Below are 25,695 nucleotides of genomic sequence, written 5' to 3' on the forward strand. Positions count from 1 at the left end.
TCTCGACAACCACAGCTTGAGCCACGCCACACTTGGTGATGATATGATTGTGGTTGGTGAAGAAAATGTGTAATTTCTTCCTGTTCATTTTACTGCGTCTGCTGATGTGACACAGATCATACAGTGTGTAATCCACCAGTTTTCAGTTCTGTGCATACCTCTCAGCCCACCTATGAACAATCAAGTGTTGTCCGTCTTGCTTTATGTAACAGACCTCTGGGTAGGCATATTTAATCGATTTTGTGAGTAAACTAATTCCAGTTTCATGTGCTTGAGAAATAATTGCCACTAAACTGCAAATACAAAAAAAAATTCATTTATAAAGGTCTTGGAAAATCGTTATTTTTCAGCACACTTTCTGTGATAGTCAATCAAATCTAATGTCATTTCACTCTCACCTCTAAGCTTAGAAGAAACTCATATAATCATCTAGGCTGGCAGATAAGAATAAGACCAAAAAAAAGAGTGCATGTAATGGCAGTGGGAAGGTAGCAATGACACGGAGACCCCATTGCTCACACTATGCTCTCATTATCTGCTGCGACTCCAGGTCTTCAATATTAGCCAACAATAAGCACTCCGCAGGACCATCTGCTCTGCCAGCACGGGTTATTTTAAGACTGAGAGAGACAGGCATGGAGAAGGAGGAAAGAAGAAAGATATACCATGCTATTTGTGGAAATAATAAAAAGGAGACAGGCCAAGGAGGGAGGAAGAACTTGAGAAGTGGAGTGCAAGGATTGTATAAAAATTATAAACCAATATGTAAAAGAAAGGTGAAACCTGCACAATCCAGTTTAAAGTAAAACTTAAGGAAATTTCCTTTGGGTACACGATGAGAGACATAACTCAGTCTAGTTGAAATCAACGACTAATTAACTGAGCTGATGATGGAAATAACAGCTACTATCTCTTCCCGTCAAAGAACCTCTTGAGTCGTGTTAAACCCAAGGGTGTGATCAAAGATTAACTAGAGAATTGATATTGCTCCACTTAGATATATAATTGCTCTAATTTCACGACAGACCTGAGAAATGCCTTTCAAACCTGTTCATTTAACATTTCAACCCGTTTCAGCAGAGGTACTCCCTCAGATCCTGTGTACTGGTTTAGTGAACATTGAAGATGCAGAGGCTGGCTAAGAATAGCGAAGATGCTTGAAAACACTAATCAGTGTGGACAACAATGTCAAAGCAATTCATCGCACACTGAACTCAGGTGTGCACACCCTGGAACATCCTCTAAAGCCCTTGCGGTGTTATACAACTTATCTCTTGCAAGATTAGGTAAAAGTAAAAAATTGCCAGAAAGACAGTTAAAAATTCAAGTCAATTCATTCATTGTTTAAAACTCTGATCTGACAGATTGCACAAGTGTTTGTATCAATCCTCGATTTTTCTTGTACTTTTTTTTTAAAACTATGACATTCTCTTTCATCGTTGTTTATTTACTATCTCTATGACATATCAACCCCTCCTAGCATTGGAGAATCTTACCTTCTGCCTGATCTCCTCTTCCATTTTGACCGGGGAGCCCAGCTCAGCTACCTGTTTAACTCCTTCACTGGAAAAGCCACCGTACTCCCAAAGCACGTAGTTCTTTGAGTGGGAGGAACCAATAATGGCTGACCAGTGATTGGCACGACCTGGGAAGTTAGACAATAAAACATCTAATTAGTTGACCATCCCGACCCTTTTCTGAACATGATCTCTGCATGATTCAATTACAGATTTTTACTTTTTTTACCACTCCAGAGATTTCAGTGAAGAACCAACAGTCTGTTGATTGATACACCTAAACACCTTTATGAACAGTGATTTGTTTCAGTCTAAATATATTCCATATTGCTGTAAACCACCTACAGTGTTTTCCTTAAATTTTATGCTCTCTCTTAATCCTTTTGCTAGTGTCTCTGTTACTCAAGTGACTGACAAAGAAAGGAATAATTAGCCAAGTATCTGTCCTATACCTGTATGTGTATAAAGAATGCAGACATATTAGCCACTATAATGATCCACTGAGGTGACAGCGGAGGCTCAAACCCTGCCGTATCCACAAATGCTGTGTAAGGCATAATAAATTGTTCATCTAAGATTGACAGGTTGATGTTTATAGGTCTTTGGACGTTATCCTTACACTCTCACTGTCGATCCTCAATAGTCCAACAAGTCTGCCTCAAAAGCTTAGCCATTTGGTGGTCTCACAGTGTCTTACTTTGCCCCTTGCTGTCATATTATCCCTCTGTCTAGTATGTTACTGTGTACATGGATTAGAACCAGATACATCAATCTAGAGCGTATAGTGGTGATTTCACTGCAATGATCAACAATTAATGCACTATAGGCTTGAGGCCAGGTCTCCCATCCCCAGTTTGCATGCAGAAAATTCAGCTGCGTCCAAGAGCTACTCATCAGCTAAAGCATTAGAAATGTTATTGTTGCACCACATAATGGAATCCTTTACATGAATGGGTTTGCCATTTGTCTGATTATTTCACCTATTCAGTCCCAGTGAGGCTATAGCACTTTGCAGTTGTGTAAGCGACCATTTGTGCTAGTTACCAATGTGAGTAGGACCAAACACTGATCTCTCTCATAATCTAATCCCCGTGTTTGTAGTATTTCTGTCATCAGATTGTAAAAATGTAAGTAGTTTATCTTTTTTTTTAATCTTTTCGACAAATTTAAGGTTCAGGTTGTGATTTTGTTTAGCATGGAATTTCTATTGTCTTTGAGTTAATTTGGCACATTACAGCCCTTGCTTAGATGTAGTGCCTCATTGTTTATTGTTTTGTCTTTTTTTCCTTATACATGCCATATTCAAACCATGAAAAAGAAATCCTTTCTTAGTCTGAATATGATTACATATATGCAACCAACTAAGTGGACTAAATTGTACTCGGCATGACTTTAGCTGGGTGATTTCACACAATAAGCTTGCATGGCTCTTAAAATCTATGTAACAATATCAGGTGAGAGGTGTATCAGTATCCATTTTCACTTCTTTCCTTACACAATGAGAATCCACACTTTCAAATACCACCCACGCAAAAGGTTTGTGTAAGAGCTCCAGACAAAAAGTCAGGCAGTGCAAAAAAGACAGCCGGTGGTATAACCACAAAGCCAAAAGTGCGGGCAAAAGTTTGATCAGTAGAAAGGCAAAAAAAAGTATAAACACAGCACGCAAGTAATCTTGTTTTTTGACTTAGAGAAAAAGTAGAAACTCTCATTTCCATTGTTATGATTAGAAAAAGGTTCAGTTTAGTCGACTGTGCATGAAAAGTTTTGTGCTGTTCAACTAGTGAAAAATTCTCGACCTTCGAATCAATCCACAGCCTCATATGACTTTTATGGACAAAGATCAGATAGTATGATCACTATATGGACACTCCTTTGACAACTAGTGAATATAAAAGTTATGGTAACATGCAGCTTTATTCAAATGGCATGATGACAGAAATACAACAGTGATTCGGTTCAGGCCCTAGTCAGGAATTTAATTGTCTGCAGCTCCACCATTTGTTGTCTGAGAAATCCTTTCCGACAGCTCTGGATAGACATGCCCACTAATCTAATCCTGTCCCCCAAAACAACTAACAACCTCATTAACTCTGTGTGTCACTGATGTGTGGCATTACACATTCCAAATGGTGGACACACTGACTGGTAAATTCTGGTCTAGGATTCCACTCTGTCTGTCTATTATAATTTCCAATATGATGCGTACTTGCTGGCTGGTTGTTTCATGATATCCATTCTGTTTTAGAGGCACTGTGTCACCTATACTAAAAAGTAGAATTTAATAAATATTAGATTCTGCTTTCTTTTTTTTGTTCAGTGCATTCTTGAAAACATTTAAGACTAGTTTACACAATTTTACAATTAGTTTGTTTGCAAGATACAAGTTTTACTTTTGAGAAGACAATTTTGTTCAGATCAGTTCATTCTCTCTAAATTCTTATTTTTGACATTTAGAAGTTTACTTTGATTATATAGAGAACATTCTAATTGCGTGGACAACAGCTGTCTATTTTAGACCATACTAACAGCAAAGGCATGAAGCCAGTGTTTTCTGCCTGTTTCAGCACTGTCTAATTATCTATCCATCTCTTCATCCATCCATAAAGACATGATTTATGTTTATTTCTCAGACACAATTCTGACCATCAGCTAGGTCCTTTATCTACAGCATTTATGTGATGAATATGTGTAGATCTTAGATCCTGAATTGTTGGTGCTCTGCATGTAGCGAGGACCAGGACAAAAAATGAGGCATTTATTTCTCATGTTTTCCACTTGATCTTTTCTGAAGTACGGAAGTGACTTTATAAAATGGTACGCATCCCATATAAAGAGCATGTCTTTTCCATGACCTATCTTAACAAGAATATTTCAGACATATTAGTTATTTAAGATTTTCATTAATTCAGGCACTTCATGAAATTTTAAAGGTATTTTTCCCTCAGGTTTTCATTAACATCTGACCCCTGCAGGCTGGAGTCATTGCCAATAATCAAACAACTTGAACTCTATGAGTCTGTTTTGGCAGCAGCACAACAACCAGCACAAGCAGTGTTCCAAACGTTTAGCTTTTTTTTTTTTTTAACTAGAAATTTGTCTTTTGCATCTGCGTGGTAGTGCACGCCGCACAGGTGCAGAGGCACAAACAAGTGGATGGTTCATGGAAATCAGGCAGTACAAAGCAAATTGTTGACATTCTGGTACAAATGGGGCTTTGCATTTTGAATATATGTCTCAGAGCCATGTCTGTGGAGGAGAAAAGCGATGGGAATGTCAACAAGACTACTGTGCAGCTGATGTAGACAGAGATGATCTGTGCTTGCCAGTATCAGATATTTGCCTTCAACAATGTTGTCCCCAAATAATACATTACACCAGAAATTCCCATTGCTGCACAACTACCACTGTTCTGTGGCAGAGATATCTGTATACAGATGAAAATCTCTGGATCTTCTCCACAATAATGGACATTTATGATGAAAAATTATTTTGTAGCCTATTAATAGGAAACAGTGAACATTAGACTGATTGATTTAACGGCTAATGCTTAAATGGATGTTCTGATTCATCAGGAGGCCAAAAAAAGTAGGAGTTAGCTGTGCTGTCCAACAACATGGTTATTAGTAGATTTGTCTACTGTAAAGCAATGACAAATTTCCTTGTGGGTGTGAATGCAGCCTTACGAAATCATTCAAACCCACTTCATAGACAGTCAAGGGGAAGCCTTGCATAAGAGCAAATTAAGTATGAAGGAGTATTATAGCATCAGTAAAGGAATATTAAACACAGTAAAACTCTGTCATTTGTCCTCTCTCTTTTTCTCTCTGTCTTTCTGTGTCTGTCTCGTGTCAAATCCATCAAAAATCTTTGTTGACAACCAGGCCATTCTCTTTCTCAATATGCTCCCTGTGTCCAAGCAAGCTTGGGCTGAATAGCCACGCTTTGCTGCATGACTTACTATGAGGACAAAAGGGAGAAAGAAAATAGAACTGTCAAGGTTATCATGTCAGCAGTAAAAAAATAAATAAGTTAAAGTCCCGCTGGCCTGCTTTACAGTGAAATTTAGACTCAGAATATGTGTCACCATGGTGGTCTGAGGCTCCTGCTCTTAAAGGACACATGTTAAAAATAGAAGGATGACATGTGACACAGTGGAACATCTCAGGTACCAAAAAAATGTTTTGCCTGTAACAAAAAAGTCAAACTAAGGACACAAGAACTATGAAACAAAGGACAGACTACTATGTGTTTGCTGTATTGGAGTCACTGAATAATACTGTCCGGTGCAATATATTCAGTGTTATAATAACTAGTTACCTAGGAAATGACTTTGTGCAAGGAGAAAACAGTCCGTGGCATCCAAAGAGTGGGGATGAAACAGAAGCCACGCGGCTTGCCCTATCCTCTTTTAACTTAATCTATCTGCGAGGTGTGTGTTTGCGTGTATGTGTGTGAGTGAGTCACATACCAGCTACTCTTTCCATAAGACAGTGAATTAGGGCTCCTTTCGATCTCAGGGTTTATCTTATTCGACCCTAATCAGTATATTGATCTGACTGGCGAGAGTCTGATTTAGACAAGAGAGGCAGTGTAATCCCTAAGTCCATTCGCATCCTGATAGTGTGGTTCAAGGTTATATGCACATCACACCTAGCCATTGTACCAAAGCTCACCACCCACATCACTACTGAGAGCCATGCGGAAGGGCTAAACCCTAGAGCTAAACCATCCACATCAGAGTTGGAGTTTTTGTGGCTTAACTGCTACAGTCACTATTGACGATGATGTTCGCATTTTTCTATATTTTGTGATTGTCTCCGCATCTTAAAATGTAATATATGAGCCCTTATCTGCACACATTCTGATGTCTGTCTGCCACATAACATCCATTTCTATTGTTTTGGTCCATCTCTTGAAAAAGGTCACGAGTGTAAAATTTAATTTCTTAAAAATGTCAAATAATTTCCAAAAAAGTATTTGCAATGGTAGTTTTTAGGAAAAGTTATTCAAACAGAAGCAAATGTTGCTAGTGGACATACACAGCAGCGGTGCAGTTTCATCACATATGTTTTCAATAGTATTAAAAAAACAGTAGAACGATCTATAGCATGATAGACTTAAAAAATTAAGCAGCTTTGACTACAGAGGCAATGCTTGTCAGCTAGATTAATTTAATATTGGTTTAGACCATTTCATGGTAATTCCTGACAGTTTAAAAAAAATCTTAGATAAATGTCTCTGTGGAAGAGCTAGAGTGATGTGAAAGACAAGCAACCGATATGAAAGTCAAGCAGAGCAGCTGTGCTTACGGGGATAGTCTTTGGGATGAGTCTTCTCTGACCAGTTTCCATAGAATGTGACTCTGTACTTTGCTGTTCCACAGGCACAGCAGTCAAGCAGAGGTTTATCTGTAGCATCTCCATACAGGGACTCTGTACATACACACACGCATAAAAAAAGTAAAAGAGGCAGTGAGAAAAATACAGAAAACCACAAGATATACACAGACAGATTGCAGATGAGAGTTGTGCCCACCATACAGGAGATTGGTGGTTAGGAAAGTGAGGAGCCAAAGGGAAGAAGAGAGGAAGAGCATAAAAAAATAAAGATGTGAGGCACGGCTCTTTTGATCTCTAGCTCAGTGTGGCATCCAATGTCATGCACAGCCAGGGGGTCACACTCATTTACACTCATCTACAATCATTCACATGCCAGAGCGTAAGAGCAGAGAGGAATGCCCCAGCATCAAAATCAAGATTGTAAGAAAATATAGCAAAAGAAGAAACAAAAAATAAATAGAATATCAGTAGGGAATGAAATAGACTACCAGCAGGAAGACTGAAGGATCAGGAAACTGTTGGTAAATTATTTATTCCATGGCAATAAAAGAAGCCTACCTTTCTCACACATGCGCTTGGTGAGTGCACCTTCATCCTGGAAATAGATTATCCTCTTCTGCACAATGCTAGCCCTACAGGGAGACGAGAAGAGAGGAAGGCAGTGAGGAGCAAAGTTTGTGGACAAGGGGACCAAGAGCAAATTTAGGCAAAAGTGAGAGTGAATGGTAGAACACGTAAACAGTGGACCCTTTGAAAAACATTTTGGAAATCTTTAACTTGGACAAAAAGACTAAAGATACATTTGCAAAATCTTGGCTTTTAAGATGATACGTGTCTGAGCAGTAGATTGTGGCAGACATAACAGGTGCAGAGTTACTCATAATCAGCTTCCTGTTTTTCAGTATGTGCCTAAGAGCAGGTATGAGAGTCCACAGGGAAATTTCTAAATCAGGCCATCTTTCAGAAAGAGGCATTCAATGTCTCACACAAACCCCACAAAAAGCATGCATCAGCATTAAGATATTCACGCACATAGAAATGGCAGGTTGGAAAGCTGAAGAAAAGCTAAGTGAGGGACAGACTGCAACTAAATGAGTAATTTTTTTGCATTCAATAAACTCCCCAGGGCAATGCACGGAAATGCACAGACACACTGTACTGTAGAGTTGGCTATGCACTGTGTCGATAAGAACTGATTGACAGGCCGACAGTAATGCTCCCCAAATGGGAGGCCTGGCAGAGGGGAGGCTCTCTAGATTGAGCTGTCTCAGAGGCTTGTTCCTCTGGGTGGTGGGGAACACAGGTCTGAGAGGGGCCTTGACATGTAAATCAGCCACAAACAAACCTTTTCAGAGGCCAGCAGACTTAAGAAAACAACAACAGAAAACAAGCCTCCAGGGACCTAACTTCCTCACAAACACCAGCCTTTTACACCAGCCATGGCTGCAGGAAGGTTTCCATGGGGATAAACCCCAACAATGAGGTGCTGGATGGAGGTGCAGGAGTAATGTCGGATCCAGGTGGGCCCCATCCAGCTGGATAGTTTGGCTGCTATTTATTCTGGTGTATCTGACAAGCTGAGAGCTGTTGTGCTATGTTGAGCTGAGTTCATCTCAGAACTGATAGAAAATGTACATCAGCATATGTAGAGGATGAGAGAAATTAGATATTTGTGGTTTTTAATCCTACAGATGCTGCTCATGCCACTGAATTTGATTTCCATTTTCAGAGGAAGACATTAAACTGATAGAAACCAATTATCTAAATATACCCAATACACCTCTTCAAGCGACAGTGGTGTAGTCCAGGGTATACAGCGGTATATGGCGTATATCCACTTATTTTTCAGTTAGCATTGCGTATACCCACTTCTAATGCTCCCTGGTGCGCATCATTCAGTAATATCTGTGTGCCAGGTTGCACTCTTTTCCTTAAGGATGATGAAGCCATGAACAACCCTCCTCTGCCTGTAATTGGCTGGTACATGCTACCTTCACTGATTCGATTGGCTAACTTTAGGGATGAGCCAATCAGAGGCAGAGTAGGGCGGGTCATACAGAGGAAAATTTTGCTAACACCTCTGTGGCACTCCAGTTGATTGACAGGTCTGCTTGAAAGATGCGCGGAAATGCGAGAAAGTCAGAATGAACACCTTTCAAGTGAGTGGTACATATCGAGCGAACCTACTTTCATGAACGATATAATTCTCAGGTAAGTTTTAAGGTGGTTTCCAAATGAATCATTGTTTTAAACTACTGGCAACATGACTGCACATTTGAAGGAGAGGATATTCTGTCGCCAGTGGTTAAAGCTGCAGTCAATTCCAGCCATTTTCAGTACAAAAAAACACTAATATTCTATTTGTAAATAAAAATATGACGAGAAATACAGGGAATATTGGACGCGCGTCGCGAGGTGCATTTCCTCGAAAACGACCTATTCGTGGATCATATACCATCTTCAAGACATGTTTTGGACAAAATAGTTTACTGGCTTGTGTCGTCTGGATGTCCAAGGTTGGATTATGGCCGTTTTTTGTGTAATATTTTCATCTGTGTGTAATAATGAACCCGGAAATGTGAGTCGCGCTGTGTACGTTGAAGCCGTGTATAGAGAACGGATGGATGGATATTTGTTGTTTGTTGGACAAATGTGTTTATATTACCCGCTGTGGTAATCACATCTGAAAGTGGTTTATACCGGCGGATTCATGAGAATCTAAGCTTTCCATCGGCGTATAGTGTTTGTATAATCGCGTTTGCAGTTTCAGACATTTAGCAAATTGCTTATGCAGATCTCAAAGTGTACCGCGGGCGAGACACTGAAGCGCAACTGAAGCGCAACGGGTTAAACTGAGTGTCGGGCCGAGTCTGACTAACGTTTTGAAAGGCTAACGTTATTCTAACGTAAGTCTGAAGCTAGTGAGATTGGGATAATGTGGGAAAACCTCTAGGCTGGTAGTTGATTTTAAAGTAAGTAAAAACACAAGAATGGGGACAGGTAGTTTAAGATTCGACCTAAAACAATATTGAGGTTTTATTCATGATGAAATATGAACAAGGATGCACTGTCAACTTCATATTTAAAGTATTTTATTTAAATAAATGTTCAAAAGTAATTGAAACACCATGTTTGCCTCATGATGAATACATGTTACATTAATCCAGTTTGCTTGTGTGACCAGTAATAGCTACAAACTGCTCCTAATCAAGTCATGATAATTTTATAATAGTGGACAAGTAGAAATGACTGAATAAATTGAATAGAGTAGTCTTCTATGTCACTGTTTCTAAAACAGGGCGTTTTTCTGGACTAATTAAAAAAAAGGTGAAAATTAAGAGTATACCCACTTCTCCAGGGACCACTACACCACTGTCAAGCTATATTTTACAGTTTTGACAAATGATGACTTCAGTCAGTGTGATATTTATATCACTGAATGACAGAGATGTACAAGCATTAACAACCTAATATAAGAAAGTTTTTGCATTTTTATCTTAAAATTCTGGCTGTTCTCTTGTGAGGGCTGTTACTTCAAGTGTTCCAAGTCACATTCAGCAAAGAGTACAAATGTGTCATAAATTGCTTTCCACCTGGTGTATGCCACATATTTCTGAGTGTGTGCGTGTTCGTCAGGTTTGATTTTTACCATACTGCACACCATATAAGGCTGCCTGTTCTGGTTACAAAAGACTAAAACAGAGGAACACACACTGCAGACCTTCATGTGATGCTGTCAGACTGTGATCTAATTTTGCAGTTTTATAGTCGTACAAGCCCACTTAGAGAAGAAGCAGCAGGGGTTTAGGATAGTCATGCAGGTACCCTGCTAGATGGCAAAATGACATCATGTAACACTGTTGGACACCATGGATCATCCTCAGGCAAAACGTCAAACCTCCCAGTGTAACTGGCATGATTTCATTATCATCATAGTGTGGACAAAATCTAAAATTTGATTTCTAATTTTTGTTACTTATTTTGTTCATTTTGTAACATACATGCAGAAAAAAATTAAATAGAATATGTAATGAAATGGCACGCTATCTGTTCATGACTCATACAACAGGTCTGACCCTCAGTTTTGTTTCTACCTGACACAAAAACACTCGAACAAGAAAACCCGTGCAACGTTTTTTTTCTTAAATCGCTTTCACAAGCCACTAAGCAAATGTACTGGAATGGTTGTTGCATTAAGCCCATTATGCACGATGATCAATTGATTTGGAGAGAGATTATTGTACATTCCACTTTGCCATTGTGAATGAGGGTGATGTACACCTACGAACGTAACGCTGTCTGTTCTTTTTGTGTTTCTAAGCTTCATTTACCTTTTAAATGTAACCTGAGTGTGTGGACAGAATGAAAGAAAAATAACAACAGATCAGAGAGCAAAAGATCACTGTTCTACAAAATGGAAGAAACGAGAGGTAATCACTGTAAAACTTCCATTTCAAACAGAGATGTTCAGGAAGGTCACATCCTGAACACTGAGAGGAAGAACATGATGGACTGAGTGTAGAGAGGCACGACTGCCCCTGTGCAACTATAAACTGTACTGGATATCATACAAACAACTGGATCGTGATGACATGCTTTTGTTCTCATCACTGTAGTCTTCAACTGCTGTCTGTACTTTCACACACACGTAATTCTTGCCTTGACGATAGCTGTGTATATGAAAGAGTGAGTGTAAGTGATTGAAAATATCAGTGCGAGTGAAACAGAATAATATTTGTATCAGAGAATGATGACTGCATGTGATGTGAATGAAACAGAAAATACAACAGTTTCACGATCTGACAAGCTTACAGCTGTGTACATAAAAATACAATCTTACAGTGATATTCCCATCATTCTAACAAAATGTAGGGAAATTAAAGTTTCTCCCTTAGTAAAAAAAAACACCTTCATTGCTTTTCAACATATTGTCAGTGGTGCCACTGAGCAGACTCAGGCTTTGAAGAGGCTGTTAACCACAAAAGACTTCCTTTCCAGACAAAATACCTTTTAATTAAACACTTTTTGACATCCTGCTATTCTCCACCGCATGCCATGTCGTTCCTTCTCACAGAAAATCATTCTCTCACATGTTATCTCACACGCACATAATTAAAATTTTTCAAACAAAGCACACAGTCTGTACACTCATTCGGTTCCACACACATCATACAAATTCATGTGCACTATTATTCTCTTTCGTATGAGCTATAATTTCTCTCATCATAAGTCTCTTGGTTAAAAAAAATATCTTTTTTTCTAATATGCACTGTGATTCTCTCTCACATGGGGTGTACATTGTGGAGTGCATATGTAAAATTATAAAAATGGCCCCTCTTAACATGGATGAAATGATTCAAGGTAAGTGACACCAGCAGCACATCTCTAATTGTTCACGCTTTAATTCAATCTCACCCCAATTTCACATATCTCCCTTAGAGAGAAGAGCACACTCTGCCTCACTGCTTGCCCACTTTCCTGGGCTGGCCAGACAATCAGGCAGAGTAATGCTTATTTAACATCCAATTTAAATTCTATCTCACTTTTCTGGATCCACACCACCGCCGATCCCAATCACCCCAAAAGTGCACTGATTTGAATGTGTGTGTGTGCATATGTGAGTGAGTGTGTGTGTGTGTGTGGGAGCTTAACAAAGAGAGATAAAGAAAAGAAAGTGAGAACGAGAGACAAAGCAAAAGGAAAAGAACGGGACATTTTTTTTCTTTCTAAGACTACAGATAAAAGAAGAAAATGAATTCTAATATTGTTGTATCTAGTCCTACTAAAACCACAGATTTAACTATTTTCGTTTTCCCCTCTCTGCTCCTAATAGAACTACAGATTAAACTATTAATTTAGCCCAATTTTCTCAACTACAAACAGAACTTGCATAAAAAGAAACACCTCAGAGATAATATACAAATCCACTAAACAAAAGCAAATGTATTAACATGGTGTGGTTGTGACATTCATCTGATCACTGAAACACACCACAGTACTCTCCATACTGAAAAGAAATAACAAAAAAAATGCTTTTCACTTAGAAATAGAAAGATATAAGATAGTGGCAAATTCAGTGATGACTGCAATCAGTGGTGTAAATTAACTAAGTACATTTATTCAGCTAATGTTCTTAGATACAATTTTTGGTTCCTTGTACTTTACACAAATATTTCTGTTTTCTGCACTTCATACTTCTACCTCACTACTGATCAAAGGTAAATAGCTTTACTTAAATGCAATCATTTGATAACTTTAATTACTGGGTACTGTGAAATTTTTGGGTTCCTAATATCAAATGTAATCAACAAAGTTTTGCTGTGACACCTTATGATTACGTTAGGAAAAGCTTTGCCTACCTAGCAGTAAATAAGGTCATTGAAATCAGCTTCACGTTTAATTTATTAATTTATTATTTAATTTATAATTTATTATAAGAATATGATTTATTTTGAAATTATTCTGAATAATTAGTACTTCCACTTTTGGTACTTAAAGCATATTCAGATGCAAATTCTTCTGTGTTTTTACCTAAATAAATCTTTGAATGCATGATTTCTACACTGTATAATTGGTGCTTTTACTCAAGTGCAAGATCCCAGTATTTCTTCCACCACTGACTGGAAAATATTAATCATATTCTGCTGTGACTCTGTGGAGCATCCATGATATAATTAACCAAAGAGATTCCGCTGTGATAACGCCTCTTGACAAGAGTTGTACTTTTTAGCGCTGGACAATTGCAGGTCATGTTTAATTTTATCATGCAGTGCCCCCTGACGAGGACAATGAAAGCCAATTATTTTCAATCCAATTAGACATAAAACTAAGCATTTGATCTAGACAAACCTGAAGGAAAAAGACTAAATCCCTCTTAGCAAAACATGCTGTGTGAAATTTTTTACAGTTAGATCTGATATTGTATGACGATCAATCTGGAGAAAAATTAGTAGAAATGGGGAGATTCACAATGATGAGTTTCACTTTTAGAGCATTACAATTCCTCTTATCTACTACCGTATTTCCAATCAAGCAATTATAGAAACACGTTATAATTGGACCACCAAGCTTAAAATCAACCAATTCACTGATTCCTTCAGGTTAAATTACTTTACTGCAATTCGGTGGGGAGGTTGGATTCTGTAATCTTATATCTGGTTTCCAGTTGGCAAAATACCTTAAAGTTCAGAGGCAAATAAATCTCCTATCCAATGTTTTCTCTCCTTGTTTTTGTTTAATTAGCAAAAGACAAAAATAAGTCATGTAGCAGCATCTTATTTTTAGAACTGGCGTCACTTTGGCCACCACTGTCAGTGGCAGTAATTACCGTAGATGTAGTTAATAAAGCAGAAATTCCGTGAGTGCATGCTATCTGTACTGGCAAAAGATAATTTGTAAGTGAAAAGACACATCACTCTGCAACAATACTGTACAAATGCTCATGGACTGTGGATCTATGTAACTCAACAAAGCCACTTCAGTGACGAATAATCTATAGAGAAATGATCACTCGAATGACATCACATTAATGTCAAGAGAATCTTCCATTTACATCTCTGTGCATATCCATATGTTAAGCTCATTAGCTCTGTACGGTGAGGAAAGTAGCTCGTGAGGCTTACTGAAGACAGCCTGGATGCATATCTGTATCACTGCAGGAAGGTGAAAATGAGCTTTTAGTGGGGTCAGTTCCATAACACCCAGCAAAACTTCAATGTATAGAATGTATTTTCAGGATAACAAAAGTGGGATAGCAGCAACAGAGTCACAGTGAAGGAAACCTTGGCGTGATTTGATTCTAGCAAGTGAGAAAGCTGAAAATAGATGAGACTTTCAAAGTCAGTGCTCTGAGTTCAGGAGGTTGACTGAGCATCCTTGCTTGACCCTATCATCATGGAGCAACCTTTGATGAAACCAAACCACCAAACTCAGTCTTTCCATCTGAAAGACAGCAACTGCCCGTCAATTAGACTGCAGCAAACCACTCGTGAGGAAAAAGATCCCTGGGACAACGTGTGAGTCACATGTTCTGACGGAAAAAAAGAAATGCCATACACACATACAGAACTTGCAATGTTGTGACCAGATGTGTGTGTGTTTTATTAATAACCATGAAATTTTAAAAGCCGACAGACTGACATGCAGTGACAGAACACTTCTGGGATATGGAGCGAAATTAAAAACAAATATTTACCATTCCTGTGGTGGTAATGAAATTGTCTTCTATAAGCAAGCATTTCTCATTTTTATGTTGGTTCTTCCTGTGCATATTTGCTGATGGTACAGTATGTATCTGTTTATGTATCAACATTTCACTGTAGGGAGGGTGGAGTATTAATACAGCCAGTAAACAAGAACAGATCTCCACTCCACGCCATTTTTATGTAAAAAGTCCTACACTTCTCAGTAAGAGTTATTTTTTCTATCCATAAGACCTTATTAGTACTTTTGTTGCATTGCAGCACAGAGGCAGACAAAGCCTTGTCATCATGGCAGGTAGGGTGAAGAGCAGAGACAAATACCCACTGCCAGCCTGTAATTATGATTTTCACAGGCATCTCTTTTGAACTGTAAGCTTCTCAATCTCTCCATCCCCCATCCTCTGTGTGCCGGCGTTACAGCCACATCTGAACACTTTCAAGTATCTCTTTCTAGGTTGCGCGCTCTGTCACGCTTTCAACTTTTTCCTCTATCCACGCGCTTTGCAGAATACAATTCCGCCGCCATCCCACCGGCCTCTATGAGAAGAGCACATGTATCAAACAAGATGACCTGCTGTGAGAAAACTATGATAACACCGTCTAGCAAAAATGAAAATGTGGATAAAGGAAGAGGCGGAGAACGAGGAGGTAAAAAACAAGAATGACGGACAGAATACAGGACAGCTCAGAGGTTACTGAGAGGGCACGTCATGAAGAAAATAAAGAGAACAAGGTAAAGGGTAACCACAGAGAGACAGAACAGGGAAAGCCATCACAGAGCAGCCACATAAGAGCTTGCATTAAAAAGAAACGCAACCTTTTCATCATCCATTTGAACACGGGAACAGCAGAAATGTAGACCACACGCCAAAGAAACAGACTGAGCACATAAACAGTTAAATAATGCATTGATCAGAAACCTTTTTGAGTTGCAGTCACTCGCATCGTTCCACCTCCTGTACTCTCATTATTTTTCTACCGTACTGTACAAAATGAATAATGGATTTCTGTCATGATTTGTTGTCAACTTAACATAACTACCGTTCTGTATTCAAGCAAGCCCAGAAGACTAACAACAGCAAAATTGATTGGTGTCAATCAATCGCATAACTGATAATGGGAATGAATAGTTTATGAACCAAAATGAGAATGAAAATTCAATTAAAAAAAAAAAAAACATCTGGCATTTTAATGTGCTTTGCTTGGGGGGGAAAGAATATAATACAATAGCATTGGTGTACAAGTAGACTTAGTACATGGTGGTGAAATGGCTCACAGTCCCACAGAGCCGCAACTGATCTTTAAAAAAGTTTTGAAAAATTTTCATTAAAACCCTAAAAAAGTGAAATGCCTAAAATAATGTTACCATGTCAGCCTGTCTCACATGTTAATACTAAGGGATTCTACCAGGAATCAGTTCTAAACTATCAGCATGAAATAATAGGAATATACAATTTATTTTTCACAAGTGAAGTTTTTAATGTCTAGTGTTAGTCTTGTGTCACAACTCATTGTCTCATGCAATCTTCTGTGTGGCGATTTTAGCTCAACCAGAAAAAAACGATATGAATCTGAATGACCATTCACGATCACAATCAGTACTTCACAGGTCTGCTGGAATGCAATGGATGTTTCCTCGGGCACACCTTTTATTTTAGAATGATTTTTTGTGTCTCAGCTGCACACATGAGCAACAAAAGCTTGTGATCAAATGTTACTGAACATTGCCAAAATGAGAAAATGACTGTGATGCTGGCTGTCTGGAAAGCAGACAAAGACCACAATTATCCATGGAAACCTTGACAAATGCTTCAAAAATGGTTAGCATGAGTCATTGCGATTTCAATCTGCCTTGTATTTGATACAAGACTGAACTCATAGATCAAACTTAAGTCTTGTCACTTATTAAATTTACCTTTATTTCTCCAAAATGGCATATGTAGTCTAGCAGTTAATCCTCTATAAGTAAAATATGTCAGTGTCTGAGCTGAGGACTTGCCTCTGTGAGACAGGCTCAGCATCCGTTGCTGTATACATACTTGAGAAGAACACAGCCAGAGCCACTAGGGGGCGCAGTCCAAAACACTTGGATGGTAGTTCGTCTGCGAGGAGTGCTCTCTGTCACTGCAGGGGGGCAGTTGGTCATAAACTGTGTTTCCTCTTCATCAATTATCTGTAAAACAGACACACGAACAGATTAGTGATGAATATAAATGCCCTCAGACAAGACGTTTCTTAAAAGCACTTGAAACATCTGCATGCAATTTTGTTCATTAAGTGGTGGATCATTTCTCATTAATTTCTTCTCTCATTATCAGTTCAAGTGCTTATAAACACAATTAGCAGATGATAGTGAGATTAATTTCACATTTTCAGGACACATTAATGTATTAGATAGAAATAAATCCTGTTAGCCTTCACCCATTTGTGATTATCAGCCGTTTAAAGTGTACCTTATGTTGGTACAACAAACACTTCTGGTGTTGGCAGCTATTGCACTTAACTGAGCAAAACTGTTGCATTGAATAATTATATGAATTCTCACATGCACTGGTTTAAAACATCAGTCAGTGTCAATAATTGTGTATGTGTTAAAGTAGTGGGTCTCGTTGTGGTTTTGGGGACCACTCAAAATAACTGTGATGAGTAGCAAGATGAATAACCAAAAACAAGTGAAGAAGAAAAACAATTCTGCTTCTGAAACAGAAGAACATCTTTTATTTTATTCTGCAAGTTTTTCTTTTTTTTAACTTATGATAAACTGAACAGTTCCTCTGTTTTTTTTTTAAATGAAACAATCTTAGAAGTTCATGGGAAAATCAGTCCTTGGTAGAAGTGCTCACAACTCATTGCGTATATGTATCCTTTGACAGTTCTTTGAGTCATAAGAAGACACTGTTTTATTTTAAGAGGTCTCGCTGGAATAAGTTTGGAGGCAGCTGCACCAAAGTGGGAGAAATAGGACGGAATTGAAGTTGATATTTTTATTGTTTGAGGCATTGTAAAAATCTATCATTGTCATTGTGTTGAGGATACAGACGTGAGCTCCTGCGGACCTCACAGCACAGTTCAATAAAGATTGTTAAGGCATTTGACACCAAACAACAAAGTGATTAATCCAGTGACTGGGTGACACATTGTACTTTTCTTCCACTTTTTATATTGTATGTCAGTCTGGTGAAGTTAAGCTGTCATTCACCTTGACCTGAACGGCAGTTGTACTGAAACTTGGGCAATCCAGTCTGAGCACACTCAGCCGTTGAGAATCAAAATTTTCCACTTATTTCCAAGCTTCCAAGCATCGGATGAGTTAACATAATCCCTTGTTCACTGACAAGAGAGTGATGTGTTTCACTATGGGATTCACCCTCGCATGGCCAATGATAGACGCTCCAGTGACACCATGTCTGTGAGTGACAGACCAGTCAAGCCATGGTCAGGGCCTTGACAACATTATTATAAGAAATCAACCTCTACCCAGTTATTCTAGGCAAGTTTGCTTTCGTGCTTATGCAAGAAGGTAAAACACATCGCTCTGTTATCAAAGTACCCTGCATTATGTTGAGTAGCATTGTGCTTTTTTTTCTAACTCGGCTCTGCTGTTTCGTTACGGGGGATACAGACAACTCCCAGATTGCATTATTTACCATGAAGTCGTTGAAATGCACTGACTAAAGTCATGAAGTCCTTCAGCCAGACCTGACATATCTGCTTCCATTACTGCATGCACAAGCAATGACCATGAGACTTTCAGCCTGTAAAAGGGCACAAATGTTTGAGGTGTGAGGCAACACAAATACACCACTACACAAATATCCTGAACTGTCACAGCTCTAATGACTGCCCAAGATGTGGCCCTGGAAATCTTCACACTTAAAAGTATAGTGGGACAACAGCATGTCCCTATGACGAATGGTCCAAGAACAAACCATCCATCCATTCTCTGTACACCGCTTTATCCTCACTAGGGTCGCGTGGGGTGCTGGAGCCTATCCCAGCTGATTCGGGCAAAAGCAGGGGACACCCTGGACAGGTCACCAGTCTGTCGCAGGGCTACATCTACAGACAAACAATCACACTCTCACCTACGGACAATTTAGAGTTACCAATTAACCTCAGCATATTTTTGGACTGTGGGAGGAAGCCAGAGTGCCCGGAGAAAACCCACACATGCACAGGGAGAACATGCAAACTCCATACAGAAAGATCCCAGGCCCGCCCCAGGATTTGAACCAGGGATCTTCTTGCTGCAAGGTGAATGTGCTAACCACTACTCCACTGTGCAGCCCCAAGAACAAACCAGCTGAACGGTTTTCTTGAATCCTGCTGTCCAACCCACATTCACCTCAAAGCCTTCACATGACTGCACATAAAGTGTTAAGCCACTTGTCCACTGTGGGACATGTGTATGATGTATATGGTGATATTTTAATGATCCACAGAGGCCGTCACAAACTTGAGGAGCAGATGGACAAACCGTAACAATCTCACACTCGCTTACCTGTGGTTAAAGCCAAAGAAATTCAGTCATAATTGAAAGAAACTTCACTCGCACCATCAATATTGACTCAGAGGTTGAGGTCACAAGTTGGAGATTGTGGCCTGAGCCTCTGTTTGTTGTTTCATCGACAAACCAAAGTATCTACCCAGCAGGTTTCACACCAAATTCCATATAGCAACAAGCAAAAGGGATTTAATTGTGGAATAGCATTTTTTTAAAAATAAATTCCTGTAGGAAACAGAGCGCATCCACTGACAAAAACTGAAAAGGCTGTGTGCCTTAAATTACACCATTTTGAAAACCCACCATTGACCGCTGTAGAGAGAGCAGATAGAGGATGCAGGACTACTGCATTCAAATTCCACTTTTCACAGTCCAGGCTCAGAGAACTACATGTGGTGTGAGACATGGTAAAGCATACAGCCAGATTTAAGGCCACTGGTGGGCCTGAATATCCACTCTCTGCAATCTGTTTATGTCTGCCAGGGAGAAGAACAGTAGGCAAAAGTTTTCTTCCTGCATGGCAAGGAGGCCTATAGTATCTCTGGTGAAAAAAAATAAATTGTGCCATCACCTTAAAGTGAAGTCTCCATTCTTTGAACAGTAGGTTTACAGCCAGCAACAATTCTGCTTCACTCATCAAAATCCCTGGCACACATATGAGTCGCCCTAAGGGACATGAGCCTTGTGTTGCTCTACACAATCATATCCCAGAGGCAGTTGATGTAAGCCACTATAGTGGCATTGCCTGTTTTCATAAAGACGTGACACCCCTGGAGATGAGACAGAACGTGCCTCAGGGCTAAGAACACCACCTGTAGCTCCAACACATGTATGTGAATCCGAGCTAACATCTGGGACCAAAAGCCATCCACTGCTTTGCCATCTTAGTTGTGCCCCACCCTGTCAGGAATAAATCCATCTCAGTTTCTCAGTCACTGGGTCTTTTCATGAGCACATTTCAAGGTGGCACTACTTTCGTAAGTTAAATATAAGGGTGTGTCTGCAGAGACGCTATCCAATGCGACAAATCACTCATTGCAGCTCAGCTCCAAATGCACAACAGACATGACTGTAATGATGAGGTCAAGAAGACAGAGATAAAATATCAATGATATAGCTTTCCTCAGCCGCAAAAGGACTTGCTAGGTCACACAATTTTTCCATTTCATGCGTGGCTTGGGGTCAGCAATTGCTGGCAACCACTTTGGTAGCTTTGGGTTGTCCTCCTTAGCCTGCCAAATGATATGCTGTCTTTATCCTTTGTACCTTGGCCCCACCTTGGTTCCCCCTCACTGCCCCCAGGTCTGGTGAGCTGTAAAGGGAAGTCTTTATGGTAAGTGGAAGTTGAAGACTGTCCACTTTTGATGCCTGCTTGTCTCCCTAATTTTGACTCAGGCTGGGCCAAAGAGACTCTCAGTAGAGTCTTCACATTTCTGAGTGTCACCTCGGCTCCCAGGTTATCCATTGGTCCTTCTCGCCTGCTAACGTGACAGTATAAAAGCAATATGCAGCATGATGTACTGTGCTGCATATTTGTGCCATCTCTGGAAAACAGAAGTGGTGAAACAATCTATGATACTGGGCAGAAACATGCTTGAGGAAACTGAAATGGGTTGGTGGTTAGGTTGAGAATGATTGAAGCCACTGAGGCTTCACCACTGGGGATCTGATCATTCCCAGCTTATCCCTCCCTTAGATCTCCAGCCTAAAGCAATCCTTAGTGAGAAGCTTACTCATGAAAGGGCATGACCAGTAATGGTTCATTCCTTTCATACATGCAGAAACTCCCGCTAAAAACTACTCTGCTGGCAGCAGAGCTCGTGGGAGCCTCTTGCCAAACACCAAATACCAGTGCTGGTCAGGCATCAAATAGGCTTGCCTTGATGCATTCACAGTTACACAAGTGCAAACTACCTTAGTAAAAAAAAAAAACATGGTAACTAAGGGTACAGCTCATCTTGTTGTGGTCACTGTTTTAAAACAACTGTGTCACTACTATGTACAATTCTTTAAAAATAACTTACACAGCATGGTCCACACTGAAATCATGAACCAAATTTAGAGCTGTGCACCTTCATGGTATACTAACTGTTAAGCAGCTAGCCATACTAGCTTAAAGTACTGAATGAACTAAAAGCAGTCTCTCATGGAAAGGTGTGTTGACTGTGATAACATGAGGGAGACTGACCCCAAAGCAGGGCTGGACCAGTCTGTCACGGACAGACGTAGTGTCATTGGTGCATTCGAGGTTGGGTACATCAAGGTGATTCCCATAGTGGAAAGGAAACATAACATTAGCTGTAACATTTGCACCTGCTGATATACTTAACACTCTCATCAGTAGCTACTGAGAAGTCCAATAGAACAATTGAATTCCTTTGATCATATCAATGCCTGATCAGATCAGTGAATTTCCAGATGCCCAGACACGACAGCATTAAAAAGGTCCCCAAGCTTCACTCTGGGGCGTCCAAATGCATCCTGCCCTCTCTACTAAGCTGCACATCTGAGATACTAAGGCTGTCATTGATTGTAACTGGACAGAAAATTAGTTGAGTTGACTGCGCGAGGAAGCACAGCCAGCAAGATAATATTCCCTACCCGGAGACCAAGGATCTGTTTGATAGGAAGTGACATCAGGGTTGTAAAGACGAGGAACTTTCTCACTCCATAAAGCTGTCAGCAGAGAATTTCCTTTGTCATGCCATGTTATGAATGAGCTCCTTTTGAAAGTGCGTGCGTGCGTGCGTGCGTGCGTGCGTGCGTGCGTGCGTGCGTGCGTGTTAGAGTCAGTGTGAGGCAGAGAGTGAGCAGGCCTAAGATGTGTGTGTGTGTCCATGCAGTTCATGTATATGCAGCCTATCTTGGTCCATTAGATTATACACCCACTCCCCTCCAGGTTCCCATGGTTTCTAACAGGCATCCTGATCTGGCCTGACTAGACTACAACATATGTTAAACCAGTGAAGTCTCATGGGAATGCATTGACCACCTTCTGAAAAAGACATCCAATTTGCTGCAAAGTGACCTATGATCCTCTCCTTCTAATCCTTAGTTTTCAAATCTTCTACCTAATAGATCAACTATGGCTGTTAGGAAAAGAAACGTGACAAATTATTGAAAAATGGAGTTGCATTTCCGAGTCTATGCAAGTATATGTGTATCGAAGTTGACACTTTACTCCAGTTCCTCGAGACCCAAAGATTCAACATCAGTGCAAAAGAACACGGAGATTTTAGACAACTGAGTGCAAATTTCCCAGTTTCCACAAAAGTTAAGAGTCAAAACATCTTTTCCCTCCCAGTAACACATTATTCTGGGGATTTCACCCCTCGTATAGCCACACAGACACATAACAATTTGCCTTTTTTTGTCCTATAATCTCACCCTGCTGAGAAGTAATGTCTCATCAGACATCGCCAGCATTCCCTACTGGTTTACACTCCTGCCAAAAAACACACATACACACACTGTGGCAACTGACCTCCCCTGTGAGCTCAATAAAAGTGCTTTTCATCAAGTCGGGAGCTGTCCTGAGACGGCTGAGATGGGGTACACCAGCAGATTTCAAATGAGCTGTATGTTAAATAAAGCTTGACGTCTTCTGTTACAGCCTCTTTTGTCTTTCTTTTCTTTCAATGCCTGGAGGCTGGTCCACCCAGAGCTCTTTCAGAATGAGGGGATGGTGTGTTTGTGTGTGCTTTTTTGACACGAGAGACATAAAGCACGAAAGACTAACCGAGCAGGTGATGACAGAGCGATATCTCTTTGGACAGCAGTTTATTCACACTGCTCTGTCACATATTGCCTGCAATGAGACAGGAGATCATCTGCAGCTGTGAAAGAGACCTTCAACTTCTAAAAACCTGGCAGGGGGCTAATCAAAGGCAGGTCCCAGTAATGACACATCCATTCTTTTTACTTTTGATGCCAACATCTAAAAGGCTACGGTCACACATCTATCTGTTTCATCTATCATTCTCTGTGCACTCCACACTCAGCCATGTGTGGAGCAATGGGACTGAATGTGATTTAAATGATGTAGTGTTTCCCCTCTTTACTCCTGACGTTTAGCGCCCTGTCACACCACACCACACTCTGCCATATGGCTTGAGTGTCTACTCAAGGCTGGTATTAAATAACAACAGCATGAAATCAATTGCAAAGACAAATAAAACAGAGAAACCTTGCCCAGTGTTAACGCTGGGTAATGAGATGTGAGGTGCACACAGGACAAAAATAAAATGTTCCTGTTTTTTATGTCCTCTCTTATTCAAGGCTCAGGTTCACAGAGAGTGCCACGGCATGGCAGTAACTGTGATCAGAGCAGCCAGAGGACTGCTGTGCAAAGTTCCCAATGAATTGTACTACAGGCTCAGTAAAATAATAGGGTTTTATGTAGGAAGCAACGAGAACCGGCAGATTCACAAGAGTCTGAAAAAGAGAACGTCACACGTGCTGTTAAACCCATTTAACAACTGCATTTTTATAGGGTCTGCTCTGAGAGAACGTGTGATTTGAAGTTCTAGGCAGGAATGTGGATATTCTTAGGTTGAGACTGGGTGTCTATATGTACCTCTTTTATTTTCTTATTATATATGCTATACACAGATATCGTGTATTGGCTTTGCTGTTTTTAACTCAGTATGTCTCTCACACATTTGGACTGATAAAGCTGAAAACCAATTCCTCAGTTGCTCAGTTCTTTTCAGATCCTTTGAAAACAGGATGTCATCTTGTGCACCGTATAATCGCTATTAATTTTCTCAGACTGCAACCTTGACTTGGATGAAACAAGCTTTCATTGGCAAAGCATGATAAACTAAAGGACATCACAACAGCAAGCAGTAAACAGTGATGAATGGAAAGGTTTTGAATGGGGTTTACGTTTTATAGTTTTTCACTTACAATGCAGTTCTACACTGTGAATGTGTTGGCATTGCATCTTTCGACATTACACTGTATACATAGCATTATATATACAAGACTTCACATAAACTGTATTATTTACTCTGTTTATTACATTTCCTCTTATAAACATACACATAGCCCACCACCCAATCTTCCTCCACTCGACTCCTCACACTGCATTATATTTACAAAGACCTCACATATTTGACTATCATCACATGTGCGTAGCAGCACCAGCTTCCTTGCCTTCTCGTTTTTCCTTTCGCACTCTTGGCCTCACTCTGTTCTCTCCCTGCTCTCGACACTACTCCAGCTGGACCTGCCTGTATAAAATGCTAATTAGCCTCTCTGCGACTCCAATTGCACACTTCCTACATACATGGACTGCATTCCTGCTTGTGAAGACATAACTTCTTCTTCACACATGTACTTCAAAAGCCTGTCACAGAGCAGTTGTGAGAAGCTAAGCTGAGGGCAGCTCCTTTCATATGCTACATAAAGCCTATTAGAGGAGGTGAGGTGAGAATAATCACACTCTGACATGTGAAGACAGGTACGATTGTCAAAGAGACTCTTTCTCTCTCTTCACACATGTCATGCACAGAGAACATGTTGGTGAGCAGAGGAAGGAGGGTGTTGATACTACACTTAAGCCAGGTGGGGTTAACTGTGCCGGCTAATATTTTGTGATGGCTCAATCAGAAATTTAAATGTATTGTATCACTGGTGTGAAGGATAGATATTAAATATTAGGGTTTAACTTCAGGTTTGGTGGAGCGATGGGTAATTAATTACCATGTACAATAACAGCAGTCTGACATCTGAGGGGGAAAAACATGATTTTTTTTTTTCTTTTGTCTTTAGCTGCTTCCTTACCTGGAAATTTCCAGCATAGTCCTCATCCTTGTCTCCTTCTGCACCCTCCCTCAGGGCAATAACAGTGAACCCTCTGAAGTAGGAGGGGCTGGTTGCACTCAGAGTCACTATATGGAACCAAACGAGAATGACAGCAGGCATTAATTGACAGAGGAAAAAAAGGTACAATCCTCATCTTGAACACCAAACTTAAATGGGCTTAATAATGAACCTACCTGAGGAGTGTTACATTCAGAAATAACACTATGTGTGTTGAGCTCAGAGAGATATAGTATAATATATTCTAATATGACTGTTGTCGGCAGACTGTCACTCTTAGCCTGGCAGTAGATCCATCAGATAGG

General features: G+C 40.0%; 1 protein-coding gene across 1 annotated transcript in view; it reads right to left on the reverse strand.

The window, feature by feature from the left end:
* spon1a (spondin 1a) overlaps nt 1-25,695 on the reverse strand; it is a 74,838-nt gene that overhangs the window by 47,782 nt on the left and 1,361 nt on the right. Inside the window, exons 2-6 of the mRNA XM_022205835.2 lie at nt 25,352-25,458; nt 17,100-17,233; nt 7,418-7,491; nt 6,830-6,952; nt 1,497-1,645 (exon numbers count right to left, since the gene is read on the reverse strand). Of these exons, the coding sequence (XP_022061527.1) occupies nt 1,497-1,645; nt 6,830-6,952; nt 7,418-7,491; nt 17,100-17,233; nt 25,352-25,458 (587 nt within the window). The remainder of the gene's footprint in view (nt 1-1,496; nt 1,646-6,829; nt 6,953-7,417; nt 7,492-17,099; nt 17,234-25,351; nt 25,459-25,695) is intronic.

Source organism: Acanthochromis polyacanthus, chromosome 2, assembly GCF_021347895.1.
Source record: "Acanthochromis polyacanthus isolate Apoly-LR-REF ecotype Palm Island chromosome 2, KAUST_Apoly_ChrSc, whole genome shotgun sequence".
In the NCBI taxonomy this organism is placed as follows: Eukaryota; Metazoa; Chordata; class Actinopteri; family Pomacentridae; genus Acanthochromis; species Acanthochromis polyacanthus.